The 20653-nt window shown below is 36.0% G+C and overlaps 1 protein-coding gene across 6 annotated transcripts in view; it reads left to right on the forward strand.

The window, feature by feature from the left end:
- ADK (adenosine kinase) overlaps positions 1 to 20653 on the forward strand; it is a 297485-nt gene that overhangs the window by 92683 nt on the left and 184149 nt on the right. Inside the window, exon 1 of one of the 6 annotated variants that reach the window (XM_030488971.1) lies at positions 4601 to 6037. The exons of the other annotated variants lie outside the window; for them this stretch is intronic. Coding sequence (XP_030344831.1) covers positions 6011 to 6037 — 27 coding nt within the window. The 5' untranslated portion in view covers positions 4601 to 6010. Of the gene's footprint in view, positions 1 to 4600; positions 6038 to 20653 lie in introns of those variants that run through there. 6 annotated transcript variants of the gene reach the window in all.

The raw sequence follows: 20653 nt of genomic DNA on the forward strand, positions 1-20653 counted from the left end.
AACAGACAGCCTTTCCTCTTCAGAGTTCTAACATGCAGCTTGGGAAACAGGTATAATGCCCAAGATGATTGGTACGGATGTCAGAGAAATTCTGTAATATTTGAGAGCTGCCTAGATTTTTTGTTTTAAAGCCTTAAAGAAGATTGGTAGACCTTTTACTCAGCTGTACCTAAGATCAATTTCAAAGCCTTGTACAGAGCTACCTGGAACAGTTCAAAAAAGCAACAAAACCACTTTATCATTATGGCAAACTCTGCAAAATTCTAAGCAAATTCCCTCCAAGTTACAAAGCTGGGTACTTCTCAAGCTTTTTTGTGCTTGCGAAGAAAACCCATACATTGTTTCTATGGTTATAGGTCAGATGTTGAAATTAAATGATGCAGCAGTGTGCTGGAGGACATAACTTTTCAAGGTGACTGATAGTGAGGCTTTTTTCTGCACACTGGTACTGGTTGCATACCGGGAATAACTGTGTACAACTCTGTGTATATTCATAGGCCTGGGAGTATAGTTTCAACAAATACTGGGATGGTCAGAAAATGAAAATCCAAAGAGCCTATGGCATTTTATTTTTTTTTTCAGATTCTGCAATGCCAGGTCCCTAAATTTGTCCTCTTGAAAATGAGGCAGTTTCAGTTACACCATCATCAGTCTACAACAGACTTTGTTATGAGACAGATGGTAACTGTTAAGCATTGCAAGACAAATGTCCTTATGTGCATCACTTTGGCATGTAATTGAGTGGCTGGCTGCCGTCACATGGACTTGTCTGTTTGATGCACCAGAACCATATCCACTTTTTTCTTCAGGTCTTGTCCCTGGCCAGAAACATCAATAGGACTGTGTGAAGAATGTCTTCAAAATATGTCACATCTGAGATGAAAAGCAGTAAAAAGAGTTGTACAATCACATTCCCCCTAAATCCATTCAGATGGAACCTTGAAACTCTCCCCTTCTCAGTGTGTTTGAGTGACCTTCAGGGTACATATGCAGCCTCTGTTCATCCATCTGAAATTGTAATTTATTTAAATGATTAGAAACTGTTTCCATATTCCATAGTAATCAAACATCAGTCGCCCACATGGAATCAGAGGCACTATATAAATGGTAGCAGTTGGCTCTTCCTGGGAGTGCAGTTCAGCTGCCTGCAGCTCGACTCAGCTTCTATGCCTGTTTAGCTATGTTAGCACCATGTTTTGGAACTGTAAAAATTTGTCAGTTTTTTCAAAAGCAATGAAGGAATTTGGGCTCTGTCCTTAAGATAATGTCCAGCTGACTGAGTGGACTCAAACTTTGTTGTTTTTTCATTTTGCTTTCTCCTGAGCCGGTGTCATCTCTTAACTTGTAAATCATGCTATATATGAGAGAGTTTAGTTAGCACATTCCCTTATTTATGCTTATCCTGAAAATCCATCTGTTTCTAGGTACAAAAACATAGTTGGTGCAGGCTGGGATCTATCTGGAAGAAATAAACAGATGGAAGTATCATTGAGCCACATTTAGGGGACCTGGTTCCAAAGGTGCTGTGCTGTGAAACCTCTAACCCTTTTGTATGCAGAGTGACAATAGGACTTTCTCGAAAGCTTTCACTCCACAAGACTGTCCATGCAGCGGAGGGCTGATGGCAGTCTAATAGTTGACTGACATTTACTTGACTTGTTCCCATTAGTTGACACTGGAAGGAGAATGACTGCTTGATTTGGCAATCTCAGAAGAGAGGGTAAATCCCTTTGCTTCACTGATAGTAATTTGGCATGCCACTCAAGTCTTGGGAGCTCGGGAGCTGCTTTATCCTTAGCAGCTCAATAAGCTACATAACTACATCTTTAGCAATTAATTAATGTTAAGTGATGTGATACAGTGGGGAGTTAATTGCCCTGGAAATCTGAAATGCCAAGTAACAGTGGTTTCTTGAATATCTCTAGAATACTTCCTGTTGAAAGTATACAATTTGTTCTTTTTTTCTCCTGAACAAGGACATTGAAAATCTTGCTGAAAGCTAAGAACTCTATGCAGGTTTTATAATACACTATTCCTGGACACCTAGTGCTTTCTTCAGAAAGTTTAAATAGATTAGAATAACTTCCTTGCACATTTATATCATATATTCACAGGTTTGTTGCCTAAAACCATTCTGTTCCGTCTTTCAATAACTTGTGCTCAATCCAACTGCATGTATGTGTGATGTTGTGCTTTCGAGTTCTGAATTTGACTTTGCTGTTGTGTTGTAGCCATATAGTAAATTGGTACACCTTTCCCTTAGGTATATGATGGAGATAATAGTGGTTTATCAGAATAGAAATTTAATATAGGAATTTACCTAGTCTTACTGAGAATGCAAAGAGATAAAGACCGGTCCTTTTGTTTGGTTCATCAGGAGGTACAGTAGTGGGTTGGTTTTTTTTTAATTATTTTTTAGGACCCTGAGCATGATTTCAAAGGAACACATAGGATTGATTGCCTTACCAGTTACATCAACAAACTGTGTTTCACTGGCCTTTGCAGTGACTAGCATCATGTGCTATTCTGTTCAGTATTTACTCCATATTGCTGGGGTTCCGTTCAAAACGCTCACGAGACCTTAAAGGAAAAGTATCTCTTGTATAGTCTGAATTTGTTGAAGCACAAACACATGTAGCAGATCCACTTATTTTCTTGTTATGTTGTACCTAGTAAAGCACTGAAAGCTGATAGTTTTTTGTTCACTTCAAATGCTGTGCTTGTGTTCTGCTTTTAGCTCTGAGATGTTTTTCACTTGTGAGTGAAGGAAAGGTCCCATATGCATAATAGCTAGATTCTGCATACTTTACCAAACTATTCATGGCACCTATCTTAGACTTCTCCCATCCTCACACATGCCACAGTATAGGGACTAACTGAACAATGTTTCAAGTATTTTTGCATTACTTTTCCCCAAATCACTGTAGATTTCCCCTAGGAAACAAAGTGAGTCAAGTAAACTTGTTTGCTTCTACACACAGTTTTAAAATTTTCCATTTTTCTAATGAGAAGACCACTCTGATTTACTAAGACAGCTTTAGGAGTAGGTGTGAATATTTTAGAATTGAAAAATATTTACTAGTAAAAGATACACTTTCTATTACATACTAGTCTGTGTAAACAGAGTAAAGTATAGATATCCCTGTAAGGTGAAATGACTGCACCCAATTATACTGAATTTCTTCATGATGTTACAGTCTGTCAAATAAATGAATTCAAGAAAATTATTTACTCTTGTTCTGTCAACGGTAGTATTAATGCGTTGAGATGTATTTGTAAACCCTAAGAACACAAGTCTTTCTTTGACTGTCATTATAGCGGTATAAATGTGCTGTAGGATAAATTAAGATGGTTAGTTTGTCTTTTAAAAATAGAACCTGAAATCACAGTGATCTCATCTTCTTTGTTAGTAAATAAAATAACGGATTTTCTTTTTAAGACAACTTTCCAGAGCTCACTTGGACTTTGAGATGAGCTGAGATTTTCTGCCTTTTCATGCATCTTGTGTGGAAGAAATTCTTCATGACTGTAATCCCAGATTAATCCCATAGTCTACAGCAGATGATTATTAAACAAAGAGAAAACTTGTTGAAATAAATAGAATATTGTTATTATTCATTGTTGAAGTTTTGAAAAAACTTTGTCTACAAGTCAAGACTACAGTGGGTATGATTGATCAGAAAAAGCTAGTTTTTGTGTGGCCTCAGCAGTTCTCACCTATGATCTCAAGATGTGTCAGTTTATTCTGTAATAGGTGCTGAATTGCTGCAACCTGCAGGCCAAAATACTAGGAGAAAATAGGTGCTGGCTTAATTTACCAGGCTGTCAGCTGCAGTAGCTCAGTAAATATGACAAGAACAACTGAATTGTTCCTGCAGTGAGGGTAGGGGTTCCTGGGAAAGGGATCGCTAGTCTGATGGTTAAAAACCACTAAATTCTCCTATGGAAATCTGGTCCTGCTCATGAGCCAGAACCCTGCGCTTAGATGAATGCCCAGGAAATCAGCTCTTCCTCTGGAGGATGCACATTACAGAAATCTGTCGTGATCACTCAGTGGTGTCCAACTATGTCTGTAAGGGTCCCTGCCCTGTTGAGAGAGGGATTTTGATCTCAGATTATTACATCTTCGGTTTATAAATATAACTGATGATAATTGCAAGGTAGTCCAAAATGCAGTATCAGTCTAATTACAGTAACTGAAGAATTTGGATCCCCAAATTGATTTTGCTAATGACTGTCATGTGCGAAATGCAGATATCTTGATAACAGGGTGATATGTATTACCTTTTAAAATTGCAGTGAAAAGTTGCTAAATACAGTCTCTTATAAATATCTTCCCTCCTTTTTTTATAAATGAGATTAAATGGTACCTCATTAACCAAATCTGGAAGTTTAGGGATTACTTTTTTAAGTTATTGAGAAGTTTTTTCAAATGCTATTTTGAAAAAGTGATTGAATTGATATATCTGAAATGCAAAGAAGTTAGCACTGCAGGAGTACAGTTAGGTTGCAATTATACCGTAACACTTAACTGAGTTATTACATCATTGGTTTTTTTTAAGAGACGTATGCTTTACAGTACATTAATTTCCACCACCATCACCACCACCCCCCCAAAATTGCTTTGGAATTTTATTGCCTTTTTCTCTTCTCCAATGTTAGTTGCCTATAGGAAACAGGTCTTTGATGTTTTGGAGTCATGCAACTGAAAGCTCGCATCTCAAAAATGACAACTTTACATTTTGTTCCCTTTTCAGAAGGAACTACGAGAGCAAAAGGAAGTGGGATTCATTGTTTTTTAGTGAGTTTTAATATATAAAAGCAAGGAAAAGCACATCTACCAAAGACAAAGAAATTATTCTCAAATAATTAGTCTCAAGTATTTGTCTGAGTGTTTGCATATTTAGTTAAATTGTTTTTTCAGAAGCATTTTAAATTAAAAACTTTTTAAATTTTGTTATGAGCTAATCCATGACACTCTAAACTGGGCAAATTATCAGGTTTTACCATCACTATTGAAGAGGATATATTTGCTTTTCAAATGATTTGCAATAGCCCCATAAGAAACTACATGCCTTGTTTTTCCACTAAGCATGCTCTAGGATCCAGAGCATGATGTAGCATGAGCCAGGACTGGTAGGTCACAAAATGAGGGCAAGGACTGAAAGGAAAAATTTCTGCTACCCTGTTTCTGGTCTGGATGGATAATGGCTTTAGGTATGACAAACATAATTTATATTTTTTTCAGAAAAATTAACATGATTTAAAAAACTGTAGCAATGACAGTTTTTAAATTTACATATATAATGTAAATTTGAGCTTTGTGCTGGGAATGCTGCTGTGAAGTAGACCAAGTGTGATTTTCTGTGACAATCTAACTGTGCTAGAATTTTAGACTAGATGACTCAAAGCTGCCCTGCTAAAAATAAAGCAGGTTTCTGTTTTAAAATCTAAGCTGTACATATACAGAATATGCAAAAAAAAAAAAAAAAAAAAGGCAAGCTTATATGTATGACAGGTTTTTGGTGGTATGTTATTTAACTCTGACATACAGTTCAAAGGTTTAAAGATATTGAGAACTAAAGTACTTCAAAGAAAAGGTAACTGAACTGGTCTTAGGAAGCTACCTGTCCAAGAGACCCCTATGTCAACAGCTCTTTTATTTTTTACAAATAAAAGAAGCTGAATGCAGCAACTGGGGAGGCAGCAGAAGCTTCACTTCCAGGTTTCCTTTCGTTAAATACTGTGGCGAAGTTAAGTTTTAAAATAAATTTAAAGGTTAATAATTAAATTCCAAACCAGCTTCGCTTACCAAATAGAGAATGCCATGGCATGCGGTATTAAAAATATTGAGGTATAGTAGTTGAGTTTGTTCCAAGTCAAATAAGCAAAAACATGTATCAGCTAATTATTTTTAAATTGCAACATGATGGAGTGAGATGATGTTTTGGGTTCTTGGTTTTTCTTTTAGATCCTCTAATTTTTCTCATCCATTCTTTGAAACATATTAATGAACTGTTTTGATAGTCCTATTAAGGTGAGTTTTAATTATTCTTTCATCCTTTCCAGAAAGTGTAGAAGGAGGGGGAGAATTTGACCATCATCTGACCTGTGTTCTTAACAGATTTTTCTCATTCTGCTAGCGTCATGACAAGTGCCTAGTCTTCAGGACACTGTCAGACAGCTGAACTGTCTGAAGGGTTTTGTAGGTTTTGACTACTAAAAAACAAATCTCCTGTTCAACCATAGACAAAAACTTTGTTTCTAAGTCACGCTCTCAACTGCTGTCTGACCACTGAAGTTGAACTTGTCTTTTATGATGTGTCCTACTTAACAAGAAATGACCTCTTCCACTTTCCACAATCTCTTCCTTCTCTTTTTTTGTGAGGATGCAAAAGACGTCAAATGTTCCCAGTTCTAAACCTGTGACTTAAAATGATATGGGTGGGTCCTTTTTTCAAGGGAGCTGCTCCAGGTTATTGTCAGGAAAATAGAAATACCCCTCCTCTTCTAGCAGAGGGACCCAGAATACAGTAGCAGGGTATCACATACTAGAAGCTTTCCTTTTTATTTTGACAGTCTGCTTAGGGAAGAGCCGATAGCTCTTTGAATAGTACGGTATTTTATTAATAACAGAATTTGTCAGGAGCTGCTTGGTCTGCCAAATATCATGACCCACTGTCCTTATGGAAGGAGTACCTTATAATTAATTGCTAAATTGTTGCTTTATTGTTTGGTTTTCGGAGTATGTTTGGGAGTGTTGTGGTAGGACATAGGAATCCAGCCTGTCCTATAGGATCATGCTTGAATTGACATCTTTCTTACAGAGACTGCAGTGCCATATTTTTATAACATACAATTACAAAGTATAATTTAAATATAAAGGAAAAATAAAAAGAAAAGCTCTTGGTGCTTCTGTATCTTACTCTTTGTATGGTAGCTTTTTCAGTTACGAGGAATTTGTTTCAGGTACAGATTAAAGGATAATTCAAAAAAATGCTCATCTTCTGCCCTTGTTGTGGATCTATTTCATTTCCATTGGGTTGACTTTGGGTGCGGGTAAGTATTTGTTTTAATGGAGCAAATATTAGGGGTGTAATTGGAGGAGTAATGAAAGAAGAGGTGGAGACAGCCTTTCCACAGTTATGTTCATTATTTATTTGGCTCACAGCTCAAGGATCCAAATGTTGCTACTGTCAGTAGCAGTAATACCAAACTAAATTTGGTAACTATATATTATGGGAATTGACAAGTTTGTTGCATGAGCTGTCTCTTCTGTAAGACCTCTGTTTTCTTCTCCATGGTAGTTAAAATTCACATGAAACCCCAGGGGGTTATCAAGTGTTGCCACTATGCAGCCATGAAATAATTGTAAGCTTCCTTGAAGTCAGTGCAGAGAGCATCATCTAAAAGCTTCTGAGAAACCTGAACATAAATGAAAGCAATATATTGGGACTGAACTTAGTGTAGACGTGATACCCATGGAAAGATGAAACCTTTGATAGAAGTTAGCACTTAAAATATTGCACTTTGCTAAAAATGATGTGCTGCCTATGATCTTCTTCAGTCTGGGAGAGAGCTTTTAAGTTGCTTTTTATTGACTACAAGTCTGTGTTGTTATTCTGACAGATACAGATCTTTCCTTTGAGACTTGCATGCTTGTTCACTTTTAACAGTTGTGTATCTGGAAAATACCTGAGGCTTAAAATAACGCTGTCTGGTCCAGAACAAGGCAACTTACAGCTGAGCGGACAGCTTCCTTTCTAAACTGCAGTTGCTCTCCATTACATACTGAAATTGGCTCCAGAGCATGGTACTAAAGGTCGAAGTTGACCGGACTACCCAGGGGCTGTGTCGCCTTTAGTAGCAAAGATCTCTCTCATAATGGCTGTCCTCTTCAGAAACAGGGGAGCTATTAAAATAACATCTGCAGAATCTGGAAAGAAATAGTCAAATTTAGAGATAAAATTCATACCTCTAAATTACTTTCTTCTACATCCTAACAGAGGACAAATGAGTCAAGTCAATATAAAGCCGTATGTTTCATGAGCATTTTATGTAACTTCTGAATGTGGCCTAGATATTTTCCTGATGATCAGCCCACAGAATTTTTCTTCTAATGAAATTAGTGACCTCAGATCTTATTGCCTTCTGAATCACCTGTAAACTTTCAGTGGTGACGGTAAATCCAGGTGACTATTCAGTAATTATTTATAACAACCATTTCATTTCTTGCTTTCTGTGGAATAAAATAGCTACATATTTAAGCGTAAATTAAGATAAACATGGCAAAGAGTTCAGACAAGCCTGTGAAAGACATATTTAGAAATATGCAGCTCTATAGTTGGGCTAGAAAATAGTTGCTCCTGGGGAAGTGGAGCATCTTTGATAGAATGTTGTCAGACAGTTGTGTTTTACCTACTTTCTTTTTGACCTTTTTTAGTCTCATTCTATACCTGTCTCTCAGTAAATCAAGTTGCATGGTCAACACTATCAACTGACATAATTCATGATACTAGACTATAATTATTTAATCATAGTAGCAGCTTAACTTGCATGTACTCATAGGTTAAGGTTTTTTAGGTAATGGAACAAAACTGTTGCATGTTTTTGTTCAAATCTCTTGTTATCTTCACTTCCAAAACTGTTGGTGTTTCTTAAATAGGAAATACAATAAAACATGTTGAGACCATGTGTAACGCTTTCACTATGGACCTACTTGCTCTCCTAAGTCTAGTCCTAGGGTGTTGTGTCTAGGTGTTGTAACAGTTTCACATCCATGATTTATCTTGTACATGACATGTGATGCATTACGCAGACACCATGCAATTCAGGTGAGGCTTCCAGCTAGGATACCTTTGCTTTTGTTGGTAAACAGGCCTTTAATGCCTATTTCAAGGTATTTTGGTTAGTTCTTTTAGATCATATTTTCTTTGTGTGATTAAGTCGAAAACTCAGTCATCTGTATGACAAAATCATTTAGGGATCTATTAAACCTCTTATTTAAAAGCAGTGGTATTTTGGAGATTACATGAGTAAGCTGGATTTGAGGCAATGCTTTTGCATTGCATCTCCATGTGCAGAAACTCTCAAATTTCCACTGGGATCAATATACTAAAAGAGTAAAATGATTTTGTAGGATGCAAAGAATTTTATTATGTCAATACTTTAAGTGGTTTTATTTATCAGAATAAATATGAAATGATTGGTTTACAGTTATGTATGGTAAGAATAAGTTGTTATGCATCTGCTATCAAGTCTTCCCTCATTCCCATGAATTTCAGGAAGTATCATCTCATTCTTCATAACAACATTGTTTTGAGATTGTACTTCAGATAAAAATCCAGAAAATATAAAACCCCATGCCAAAATATGAGCCACCTTGGTCAAATACTGATTTAATTTCATTACTCCAGTCTTTCATGAAGGGAGTAATGTGTCCTAGTCAACAGGTACTATACTTCTGCTGGTAATATAACTTAATGTGATGAATGTCACGGCAAGTTTTTTCAGTTTTGGGGCTTTAGTTGTTTGTTTTTTTTCTTAAGAGTTGAACCAGCATGGTGATGAAGCTGAAATGCAGGATAGATGAGTATTTGAATATCTCATTCTGAAAATGAACTGGAACATAAAATTTTAAATATTATATAATCATAGAATGGTTTGGGTTGGAAAGGACCTTAAGATCATCTAGTTCCAACCCCCCTGCCATGGGCAGGGACACCTCACACTAGACCATGTCACCCAGGGCTCTGTCCAACTTGGCCTAGAACACTGCCAGGGATGGAGCATTTACCACTTCTCTGGACAACCTGTTCCAGTGCCTCACCACCCTCACAGTAAAGAACTTCTTCCTTATATCTGACCTGAACTTCCCCTGTTTAAGTTTAAACCCATCCCCCTTGTCCTATCACTACAGTCCCTGATGAAGAGTCCCTCTCTGGCATCCTTGTAGGCCCCCTTCAGATACTGGAGGGCAGCTCTGAGGTCTCCACACAGCAGTGAAATCTGAAGTTAGGTTTACTTCACAAGCCCTTCTTAGGCATTTTTGTGTAGCACTTTATGCATTTCCATCTTGCTCATTTAGGCATTGTGAGAATGGAACTTTTGGGAACTAGGAATGGACAAATACAGAGTTTGATTCTTCAGAGAATTGTTTTCCTGTCACTCCTCCCTCTGTATTTCTCAGGGGTTTTTATCAGTATAAAACATATTACTTCCCAAAAAGGTGTGAGAATCTTCAGTGTATTCAGACTTTAAAGTACCCAGTGTTGCTATTTACTAGAGAAAGACTGGTATCTCTATGGATTTGAGGAAGAAAATATTGAGAATCTTTTTCTTTTCCTCTGTCATAAAATGAAGTTTCACTGGTATTTTGTGACTCTTGACACTCTCAACTGTGCCTTTGCCAGCAAATGCACTTTCCTTCTTATGAAACGCTAAAAAATTTTAAGAGCCAACTTTTTCAAGACCCTTTACAACTGAGCCAAATTTGGCAGATTAGTAAAGAAATTGGTATGATTATAACAACAGTCAATCCCAGGAATACTGAAGTAGTCCAAGAATTCACTGGGATACAGAAAACCTGTACTTAGGATGTTCTTTACCATTTCTCAATTCTGGTTAGGTGATCTGCAACAAAACTCTTAGGTGTGCTCAGGTCTGTCTCTCTGACGAGGAAATGCATTTTCATCACAAGCAATCTTCCCTGGCAAAAGTCTTGTCAAATAAAGATACCTTCCTGCATTATGCCTTGGTTTCAGGGAGACAGTACTTTTAAAATGAGAAATCTTAAATTGAATTAAATGAAATTGCCAGTCTACTGCATTCATGATCCACTTTCTTCTCTAATTTAAAACCAAGTGAGAAGAGAGGGTTCCTTAACAATACAGAGCAATAGGCAGTGGATATTGGCATTCTGTGGAACGTAAGTTAACTTCTGATGGTGAGTGCCAAAACTATGTCTGGACTGCAAGACTGAGGTGCAGAGTGAAGGATGGTATAGTACTGTAAGTGGAAACATACCTGGCTAGTACTGTAATTTAATATAAATCTAGCAGAGAGACTGTAAACAAGGGGATATCAAAATTTCACTTCCATTAACTATTACTGTGAGTAAAAAAAGAAGACTTTGCAATATTTTATTCTTTTCCATGCTTTAAAAATATCTTTACTGAAATGAATAAAGGTCTGAAGTGTTCTGTGATTATCTTTAAATATTTGTTACTTACATCAAAGTAGTTATACTTAAGTCAGATTAGTTCAAACTTATTTTGCAAATCTGTAAGTTGAATTGCAGTAGACTTGCTAGAATTAGTAAAAGTTGTGTTACAGTTCTGTTTTGCATTCTTTATATCAAAAGAAATTACAGAAGCATCTGAATATGTGCTGTTAACTGGTTTTGAAATGATATGCACTGTTTAGAATATTTAAATAACTAATGAATCCATTTATAATAATTCTTTCATATCTTAAAAGAGTATGCAAAATGAAGCCTGATGAAAGGGATAGGCTTTTGTATTGTAATCTCAGATTTCATCATGCTTTTAGGAACCTACATGCTACAAAAAAGATGCTTTAAATTAAAAGTAGTGTTCGTGGTTGCTTGAAAGTCCTCAGAAAAAACGTACTTGGATGTTAACAGAAATTGGATCCATTTCATGTATACTAAGTCAAAAGAGTAATACCTAAACATGCTATAGGGGATTATTAAAGTTATATAGTTATTTTCTAGCGGAAACTTGAAATTATCTGCTAGCTTTCTCGCTGCAATGTAGTGCTTAAAAATGTGTACCATTTAACAGAAGCTATAATTGTAGATAGTTTTGAACCTTTTAAATAATTCCCATTTGATGCAAATTCCATTGCAATTAGAAAAGGGCATAACAATTTTTGGTTTTATTTAAGACATAGAAGAATAGATCTGATTTCCAAAAGTGCTGTGTATCAGCAGTTCTGAAGTATATTAAATTCTAGCCAGAAGCATAACATAATTGATATTTATATTATCATCTACAGCAGCATTCTCAGTGCTGTCATTTTGCTTGTAATTTTCTCCTTGCTTGTAAAATTGTGTCTTATTTATTATTTGCACTTTATTCTTAATCAGTTTTGCTAATGTAGTAAAAACATTGAAATGTTGTTATATGATTAGCAATTTTCCACTATATTAATCCAGCATTACATTATACTGTGTGGTGACAATAATGATTTCTAATATGGTAATGAGAGAGAGTTATTAACATGTCCCAATATTTAACAGTTTCTTAATTGCAAGTTGGAAAAATATTTTAAGTTACCATAACCAGCTGTATTAGTGGCAAGAACTGCAAAATGGTGGGATCTGGGCCATAAAAATGTAAAGATATACTTTGAATGGAACACTGTCTCCATCACTGTGAAGCTGTTTGGTGTTATGTTTGGTTTCAGGAGTCATGTAGTTATTCAAAAATCTTTCCCTGTATTAAAGTCAATATTGACAAATAGAGGAAGACTTCCAGATTTAATGCATGTTTACCAGTGTGCATTAAATGGATATGCAATACACTTTTTTTTCTTTTTTATGAGGAAGGCAAGAAGTCTGTGGTATCCAGCTGGGTAGATGATTTAAAATCATTAAGCTATCATGGCCATGCCACAGTGTACTGAAATAGCCACAGTACAAACTAAGAGCTGTACATTAACAGAAATGCAAACTCTGCTTTAATGATTCACAACCAGCATAAAACAAGTAAATGCACATAATAAATGATATATCAAACTCTACATATTGAGTGGACTCTTATATTCAGTAAATCATTTAAGAAGTATTGGAGGTGCTTCAGAAATCGGAAGTTAGAAGTCCAAATGGAGCTTGTGGCCTTCTTTGAGTGTATGTGCATGCGTGGAAGGGACAGATTTTTTTCTCTCTCTGTGTGTATAAAAACATTACAAATAACTTGTTTTGAAGTGTTTTTTTAATTAAGCTATGCAAGCTATTGAGACTTTTCTTTGTTTTTATTTAAAACATTTGAAGTTTCACAAAAAATATGTTTCCCATTTCATTTTAACAGTTTTAAAGATAACTTGAAAAATTGCTGGGAAAGAGTAAAAAGGGGAAAATTATAGTCAGTAGAGGAAACAAGTGTATTTTCAGGTCTAAAAGTATTATAACTGTCCATAAAGATAATGATACAATGTGTACTGGCAAGTATGTTGACAGAAAATCTTATTACAACAGCAATGTGTTAAGCTTCAGATGGAAAAATGCACTGTAGAGGTGGAAAATATATAGCCCTATAGATAGTATTATCATCAATAATCCAGCTAGTACGGTGGAATTCAGCAGTCAACCAAAGGTGAATGTGACATTACTTGTAAAACTTACGTTTCCTGAGAAATCTCTCCAATACATTGGTTTTATATTGGAAAGCAGTGAAGTCAAATTACAAAATACTTTTTAAAAAAGAGTCTAATTTATATTTCCAGTGTTTTCCCTGTAGCACCTGTGTGAAAAAATATTTAAATCTGAAGCTTTGTATTTCTTACCAGTATTAATCAGGTGTCATATAGATAAAAGTATGATCACTATGGATTTGGTAGAAAATATCAAAATAATCTGGTTTTTGAGCTCGAAATACCAATTTGCTGAATAGTATACAAGTTCAGTTGCTAAGAGATTAAAATGCTCTGCATTGATTAAATTTTTAAAATCATTTACTTCCAATGAAATGTAGATATTGATGATTTGTGTAGTTATTTTAAAAGACTTTATATTAAGAAAATTGTTCTTGAATTGAAATGGATATGCTACCCTTTTCATACGCAAAATGTCAGAGAGTGAGACCCTTGTGTTAAGTAACATCCCAGTTTTAAAGCATAGGAGCACTGGATTGCTTTCAGAGCTATGCCTGTGGGAGGCATGGTTCTGAGTCCACCGTGATTCCAACGGATTTATAAATACTTCACTGTGCATTGCCCAATATCTGAGGAGCTTCCTGGAAATAGATAAAGGCTCTCCAGCTTCCAGGCATCTCCAGCTTGCTTGCTTGCCTTGCAAGAGTTCTGGGCATGATGCAATTAAAAAAAATCATGAAGCTGATCTAAACTTTGAAGGAGGCTGTTTAGATTCCAGCTTTTCTCTACTATCTTGGACTTTCATTACATTCTAATTATTTCTATTTGCATAATCTCACGGTGTAATATTAATGAACTGGTACTGGGTTTCTTCCATTGTGTGTTCTCGAGTTTAGAAAAAAATCACTGTTTTCTAGCATCATAGAATAGTTTGGGTTGGAAAGGACCTAAAGATCATCTAGTTCCAACTCCCCTGCCATGGATAGGGATGCATCACACTAGACCATGTCGCCCAAGGCTCTGTCCAGCCTGGCCTTGAACACTGCCAGGGATGGAGCATTTACTACTTCTTTGGGCAACCTGTTCCAGTGCCTTATATCTGACCTGAACTTTTCCCCTGTTTAAGTTTAAACCCATTACCCCTTGTCTTATCGCTACAGTCCCTAATGAAGAGTCAGTCTCTGGCATCCTTGTAGGCCTCTTCAGATACTGGAAGGCTGCTATGAGGTCTCCACGCAGCCTTCCCTGGTCCAGGCTGAACAGCCCCAACTTCCTCAGCCTGTCTTTGTAGGGGATGTGCTCCAGCCCCCAATCATCCTCATGGCCCTCCTCTGGGCTTGCTCCAACAGCTCCCTCTCCTTCTTATGTTGAGGACACCAGGACTCTTTAAGTTTTCATGATAAAATGACTTCTGCTTCTGTTATTTTTGCCTTTTAATTTGGAATATCTGAAATATCTTAGGTTAGAAAAGATTGATTAATTTATTACTGTCAGCCTTATTTCTGCATTCTGAGGTGTAAATTGTCCAGCAGGAAATGTGTGCAGTTCTCCTCATACCCTTTTCAAATCAACAACTTAGTTTATGAGGTAGTGTTAATGACATATTAAAGAAATTTCTTCTAAAGGTTCCACTAGAGTGACTTGCATTTTATTACTCAATAAAAACAGTGAGGCTTCTATCAGGATTCTTACAACTGAGAATTTTGCATAATATAACTGTCACTTGAAGTCTGTATTTATGAACATGAGGGCAGTCCTGTAATAAGTAAAGGATGAGCTTTCACGAATTTTGCATCTGCTACAATTAAGAGAGAGATTTAGATTCCTTTTATGCAATGTGTTATAAAACAGATTCTATGAATGAAGCTGAAATGTTTAGCCTGCTTTTATTACATGTTTAAATAGCATAAAGAAATGACAGTTTCAATGAACATCCCTCTAAATATATATATTGTTCTCAGTGGTTAATTTCAATGTACTTCTTTGTCTCAGTGATTTGCTTCTAGCAGAAGTATTGTGTTCTGTTTGATTATGCTGTGTAAAACTCCTTGAAGACTAGCTCACATTTCAACATTTGTGGGTTCGGGGGTTTTCCTCTTCCCTCCTCCCCCCCCAAAGAAACAGCAATAGGCTATAAAACATTACAAATGCCAGCATTGCTTTCATCACTATTGTGTATTAACTAATTTTTAATCCCCATGTTATTAAAAGTCTACCAGCTTGCCACTGCATTTTATCAAAAGAACAGATTATTCGTTTTTATTCAATTTATTCAGATTATTCAATTTTTTTTTCTTTTTTTGTGTTCTTTTTTTGTTTTGTTTTGGTTTTTTTTCCTTTTTTAATAAAGTTTCAGGTTATGGTTGAAATTTTATGGTGAGATTGGGCAATCAGGAATCATAGACTAAAAAAAAAATAATGTGTTTTCCTCTCAAATAACAGTAGTACGAGTATAGCGGCATCTCCAAGCTCCTTGTAGCATCTCCTTTCTATTATGTATAGTTTGGGTTATTGAAATCCTATTAAAATAGTACTCCAACTATTCCTCAAATTCTTCATTATTTCAGGATCTACTTTAGATGAAAAGGCTTAAAGCAATAGCACTAATGAGATTTGATGTTTAGGTGCTATACTGAGTGTTATGATGTTGCAAAAGTTGAGAGCATTACTCTTGGTGTCATGTTTCAATAATGCAGATTTATTCCCACTTTACAGATTTATTTTGCCCACCTATATAGTTAAACATGCATCTCGTAGTGCTGAATTCCTAGTTGCAAAACCAGAAGCTCTTACAGAAACAGATGAGCTATCACTAACAAAACAAATGCTTCTGAAGGTGCACTGTAAAAACATTAGCTGCCTAATCTTATGGGTTTGTGTTTCTCCCTTGCCACCCCTTTAGGATGTTCCTTTGTTCTGACAGATAAAATATGGAATGCTATTTGTATTTTATCTCTTAGATAACTTGATGAATTTGATGTTGATGAATTTTTGTTGTTTCTCTTCATACGTTTAATTTTTCCATTTTTGGTCAAAAAAATTGCAATACTTTTGGATATTAGGGGAAAAGTTAAATGTCTTGTGAAGTTCTATAAACAATTAACAAGAGGCATATTAACTTTTATAATTGTATACATTTTTTTCACCTTAAGTTTTGCCTTAAATGTCATAAATGACAAGACTGCAGATTTTCGGATGATCCCACAGCAGTGCTCTTTTTCCTTTTCAGTGGTCGGATTGTTCTTGTACACTGTGATATTGTTACATGTGGGTGGACACCTTTTCTCAGATCTCACAGACAAGAAATGGGGACGTTTAAAAATAAGAGCTTTTCCCCTTGAGTCAAAGAAGAACGTTTGAAACTCAGCATCTTAACGTGCAGTTAAGAATATTACTTGTCTGAAAAATATTCAGATATTTGTACATCTCTTTTGTGTCTGTGGGTATCTGAACATTAGGTTGTGAAGTCAATTGATTTGACCAGAAGGGAAGTAATATTCTCTGTTGCTTTTTCAATATTTCTTTTCTTGCTTAATTATTTCAAGTGGTTTTCCTGTTTGTCAAAAAACCCAAACCAAACCAAAACCCAAACAACCCAAGACCCAAACAACCCCAACAACCCCCAAACCATCTTTTAATCAAGTATTTCTCAAGCAACTTCACTACTTCATCTCTCAGGCCTGCTTTGCGGGTTTGATGGGTTCTACAGTTACTTGTGTTTTATGTTTCTTCTCTAATATCTTACAGTATTTTGGGGGTTTTCTTTAGGTGTGATCAAGGATCTGGACAAGCAGGCCATTTGATCCCTCAAAATTTTTTTCCCAGTCTAGTATCTAGCTTGTTGAGAGATCTTTGAATTTATCCCTTCTTATGTAATTTATTAGAAAGTCTCTGACATCTTCTCTATGCTTTGTGCTCAGATGCATTCTGAATAGATGCTGGAATAGGGAGTAACTTTAAGTTACTAAAGCTATAAAAGGTATCTGGTGTGATTTTTCTCATCTGCAGCATCTGCATCAAAATGTCCATCTAAAAGCTCATCTTTTAGAGTGCCTCTTACCCCAGTCACCTGGCTCTTGATCTTGTTAATTTTTACAATGCTGCTAGTGACAGAGGAATATCGCCAGTTGTCCTATTATGGCTTACTTTTAAACTTTCACATGTAGTGTCATTCTGTGAATTAATCTGTGAACTGTCTCAGGACTCTTGAGAGAACTGTACTAACATTGTCTTTTGACAAAGACTTTTTCAGTTTCCAACTTCATGCCATTCGTTTCTGATTGTTTCTCTCTTGGCTTTCCTGTATTGCATTTGTGTTGTACTCTACACAGCTGGTGGTCATTTGTCATCTCATCTATATTGATCTTCTTGGCTATGTCAAACAGCTTTCAGTCTGTTCCACCACAACCAGCAGCTGAACAAAATGCATGCTATAACTATGTTCATTTGTCTTGAGAAGAAAAATAATGTCATACTCTAAGCAGTGAACCACATCGATTATAGAATTCTTATCGTTTCTTTAAGTGTTCTGTATTAATAAAAGGAATATCAAATCTGATAGTTCTAATAGTCAATTGCCGCCTTTTAAATTACAGGTATGTAATCTTTCCTTTGAACAGATCTATACAGCCATCAGAACAATAGCAGTATGTGAATTACAGCTTTTGCAGGAAATCAAGCAGGGAGTGTGCGAGTCTCTGTTGTTTCTTTCAATATTCATCCTTGCAGTAACAATGCCTCTGCTCATTTTCACAAACCTTAATTGTCATTCAGAGTATCCCATTTGAGTTCAATTATACGCTCTTAAGGGGAAGGAACCCTGTTAATGTTTATCTGTAAAGCACTGTGTTCATTTATAGCACTCTGTAAGTAGTGATCAATTTTCTTTTATACTATGCGTTCTGGTTTGTACTAAATCCATTTTAGCAGGCAGTAATTTTTCAACACCAATCTTTCTCAGTGTGTGTGTTATTGGTAATTCAGTAAAAAACTATGACAGTGGTGTGCAGTTTTTACTTGCTGTTTATCAATTTTGTTTCTTAACTAACATTTTCAAAAGCAATAAAATTACATATTATTTGGGGGCATTGCATACAGGTCATGGTAAATCTTATTTTTTTCCATTTCTCAAAACCTGATGTTTTTCATCTCCCAATTAAAAAAAGGAGTTGGTGTATCTGTTTATGCATACGGGAAAACTGCCTAATTTTCTCTTCTAGGAGGGCCATATTACAGATCAAAGTGATTAAGTGCATTATATTTAATGTCGTCATTTTGTTTTGAAGTGCTTTTGTCTTGAACACTAGAAATGTAGAGAACGGATGACAAGTAGCAGCTTATTCATATACTTGCGGCTCACTTCACAACTGAAGTGAGCCTGGGATTGCATGTCTCTTTGCACTGAACATTAAAAAGATGAAGAGTAGGGCTGCTAAAAGAGACACTGTGGTTTTAATGCTGCGTATTTGCTGGAATGGGAACTAACTCTGAAGGTGAAAGAAGAAATATTTTTTCAGTATTAATTCTGCTTTTAGATACCTAATGTCAACAGAAAATTACTAAAATAGTTTTATTTGGCTTGCTGATTTCTGTTCTTAGACTAAGTAAAAAAAGGCATTTAGATTCACAGTAGATAATAGCCAAATTGACTTGGGAACTTCTTTGCATGGTTTTGGGATTTCTATGAAGAATATTGACCACCTGTTTTGCAAAAATAATGATTATTATAATTTGAAGAATAAGACTGGGTGGCATACCCCAGAAATCTTCATGCTGGACATGTTTGCTAGATTCCTCTTAAGACACATATGGGAAATGGCCTCAAGAGTCATGGGGATGCACATATCCACACAACAGGCATCTGACAGTCAGCCTGCTGACTAGCACTTCCTTGACTTCCCTTGTCTTTTTTTCTTGTTCTTTACAGCTTCTGCCTGAAGTAGCATTTTTGTTTATCTGGGGCTTTTTAAGTGTCCACACCAGTGTACAAGGGGATTTCTGCCATTTAACCCTTCTTCCTGTCTCAATTTTTTACTACTGTTATCTGAAACACTTAGGTCTCTGTAGGTCTGAGAAAATATCTGAAGTTGTATTTGGAATTTTAGGTGTATTTTGGGTATAAAATGATTCTTGCATGCCCCTGTGATCCTACTCTTTAACATCGAAGCTGGAAGAACCTGCATCTGTTTAAATGAGAATCAAGTTTCATGATCCCAGTTCTTTAAATCTTCTATCTTGCTGGCAAATGGGGGATTGATATAGCCAATTTCAGCTGTGCAGGGAATAACATCGGCATTATCATACATGAGAACAGGAGCTTCTCATGAAAGATTTCCTATTCTCTTCTGGTTAAATATTCACACAAAACCACTCAGAGCCAAAAAAGCGCCTTGCTTTCACAGTAGACATTCAGTATTTTATCTCAAATCAATATCACTAGAAGTTGGAGTTATCTAGTATTGTTGAACATGGAAGCCAGTGTATTTTATACCTCACTTCAGTGATTTAGGCATGTAGACTGGAAAATTTTCGCGAGTCTTTATTGACACTGAAGAAATGCTGACAGAAACTATTTCTAGTGAAGAAAAACATTCTTAAAAGTTAAGTTGCTTCCTTCTTTTAAGGATTGAAAATGCATCTACAAAGAATTGCTGCAGAGATGAAAGATTGCTAGACACACAAACTGACAGTTTCTAAATGTTAGTTGTCAAGAAAAGATGTTTCTGGTGTTATCAGTTCAAGTGAAATATAGTTGTCCCATGGCTTCTTAGCAGTTAAATATAGTTCTTTTTCCCCAAGGTCCCTTTTTTTTTTCCTGACTTGCAGTGGGTTTTGGCTTAAATCTATTATATATTTACTTTTTTGACGTTTTTCCATGCAGGATGATATCAAATTAAGTATTTGGCAGAAGTACTGCTCTGATTTAGCAAGAATAAATAACACATCATCTGTAACTAGAGTACCCATTTATTCTCCTTGGAAACATACATTATGGTAGATAGTTCAGCATTTTTTGGAAGTGTTTTATGATAGTTTTAAATTCAGATACAATAAGCATGGAAATGCCACAGCAGGCATTGCAGGCATTTCAGAAACCAATTGGTTACTTGTAGTTTATGGGACAGAATCCGTAAGTGTTATGAAGTTTGGGGAGGGAGTGTGGTGTTGTCATTTTTAAGATCGGGGGATAGTAAAAGCTTGCTAGGAGGGTGCTGCAATAAAGTAGTAACTTCAAATTCTTGCTTAACTTTGTAGTGGTCCATTTACACTGCTTGAAGTAGGGTGACTTCCAAAAGCCAACCAAGAGCATATTTGAATG

This window comes from Strigops habroptila, chromosome 5, assembly GCF_004027225.2.
Source record: "Strigops habroptila isolate Jane chromosome 5, bStrHab1.2.pri, whole genome shotgun sequence".
Taxonomy (NCBI): Eukaryota; Metazoa; Chordata; class Aves; order Psittaciformes; family Psittacidae; genus Strigops; species Strigops habroptila.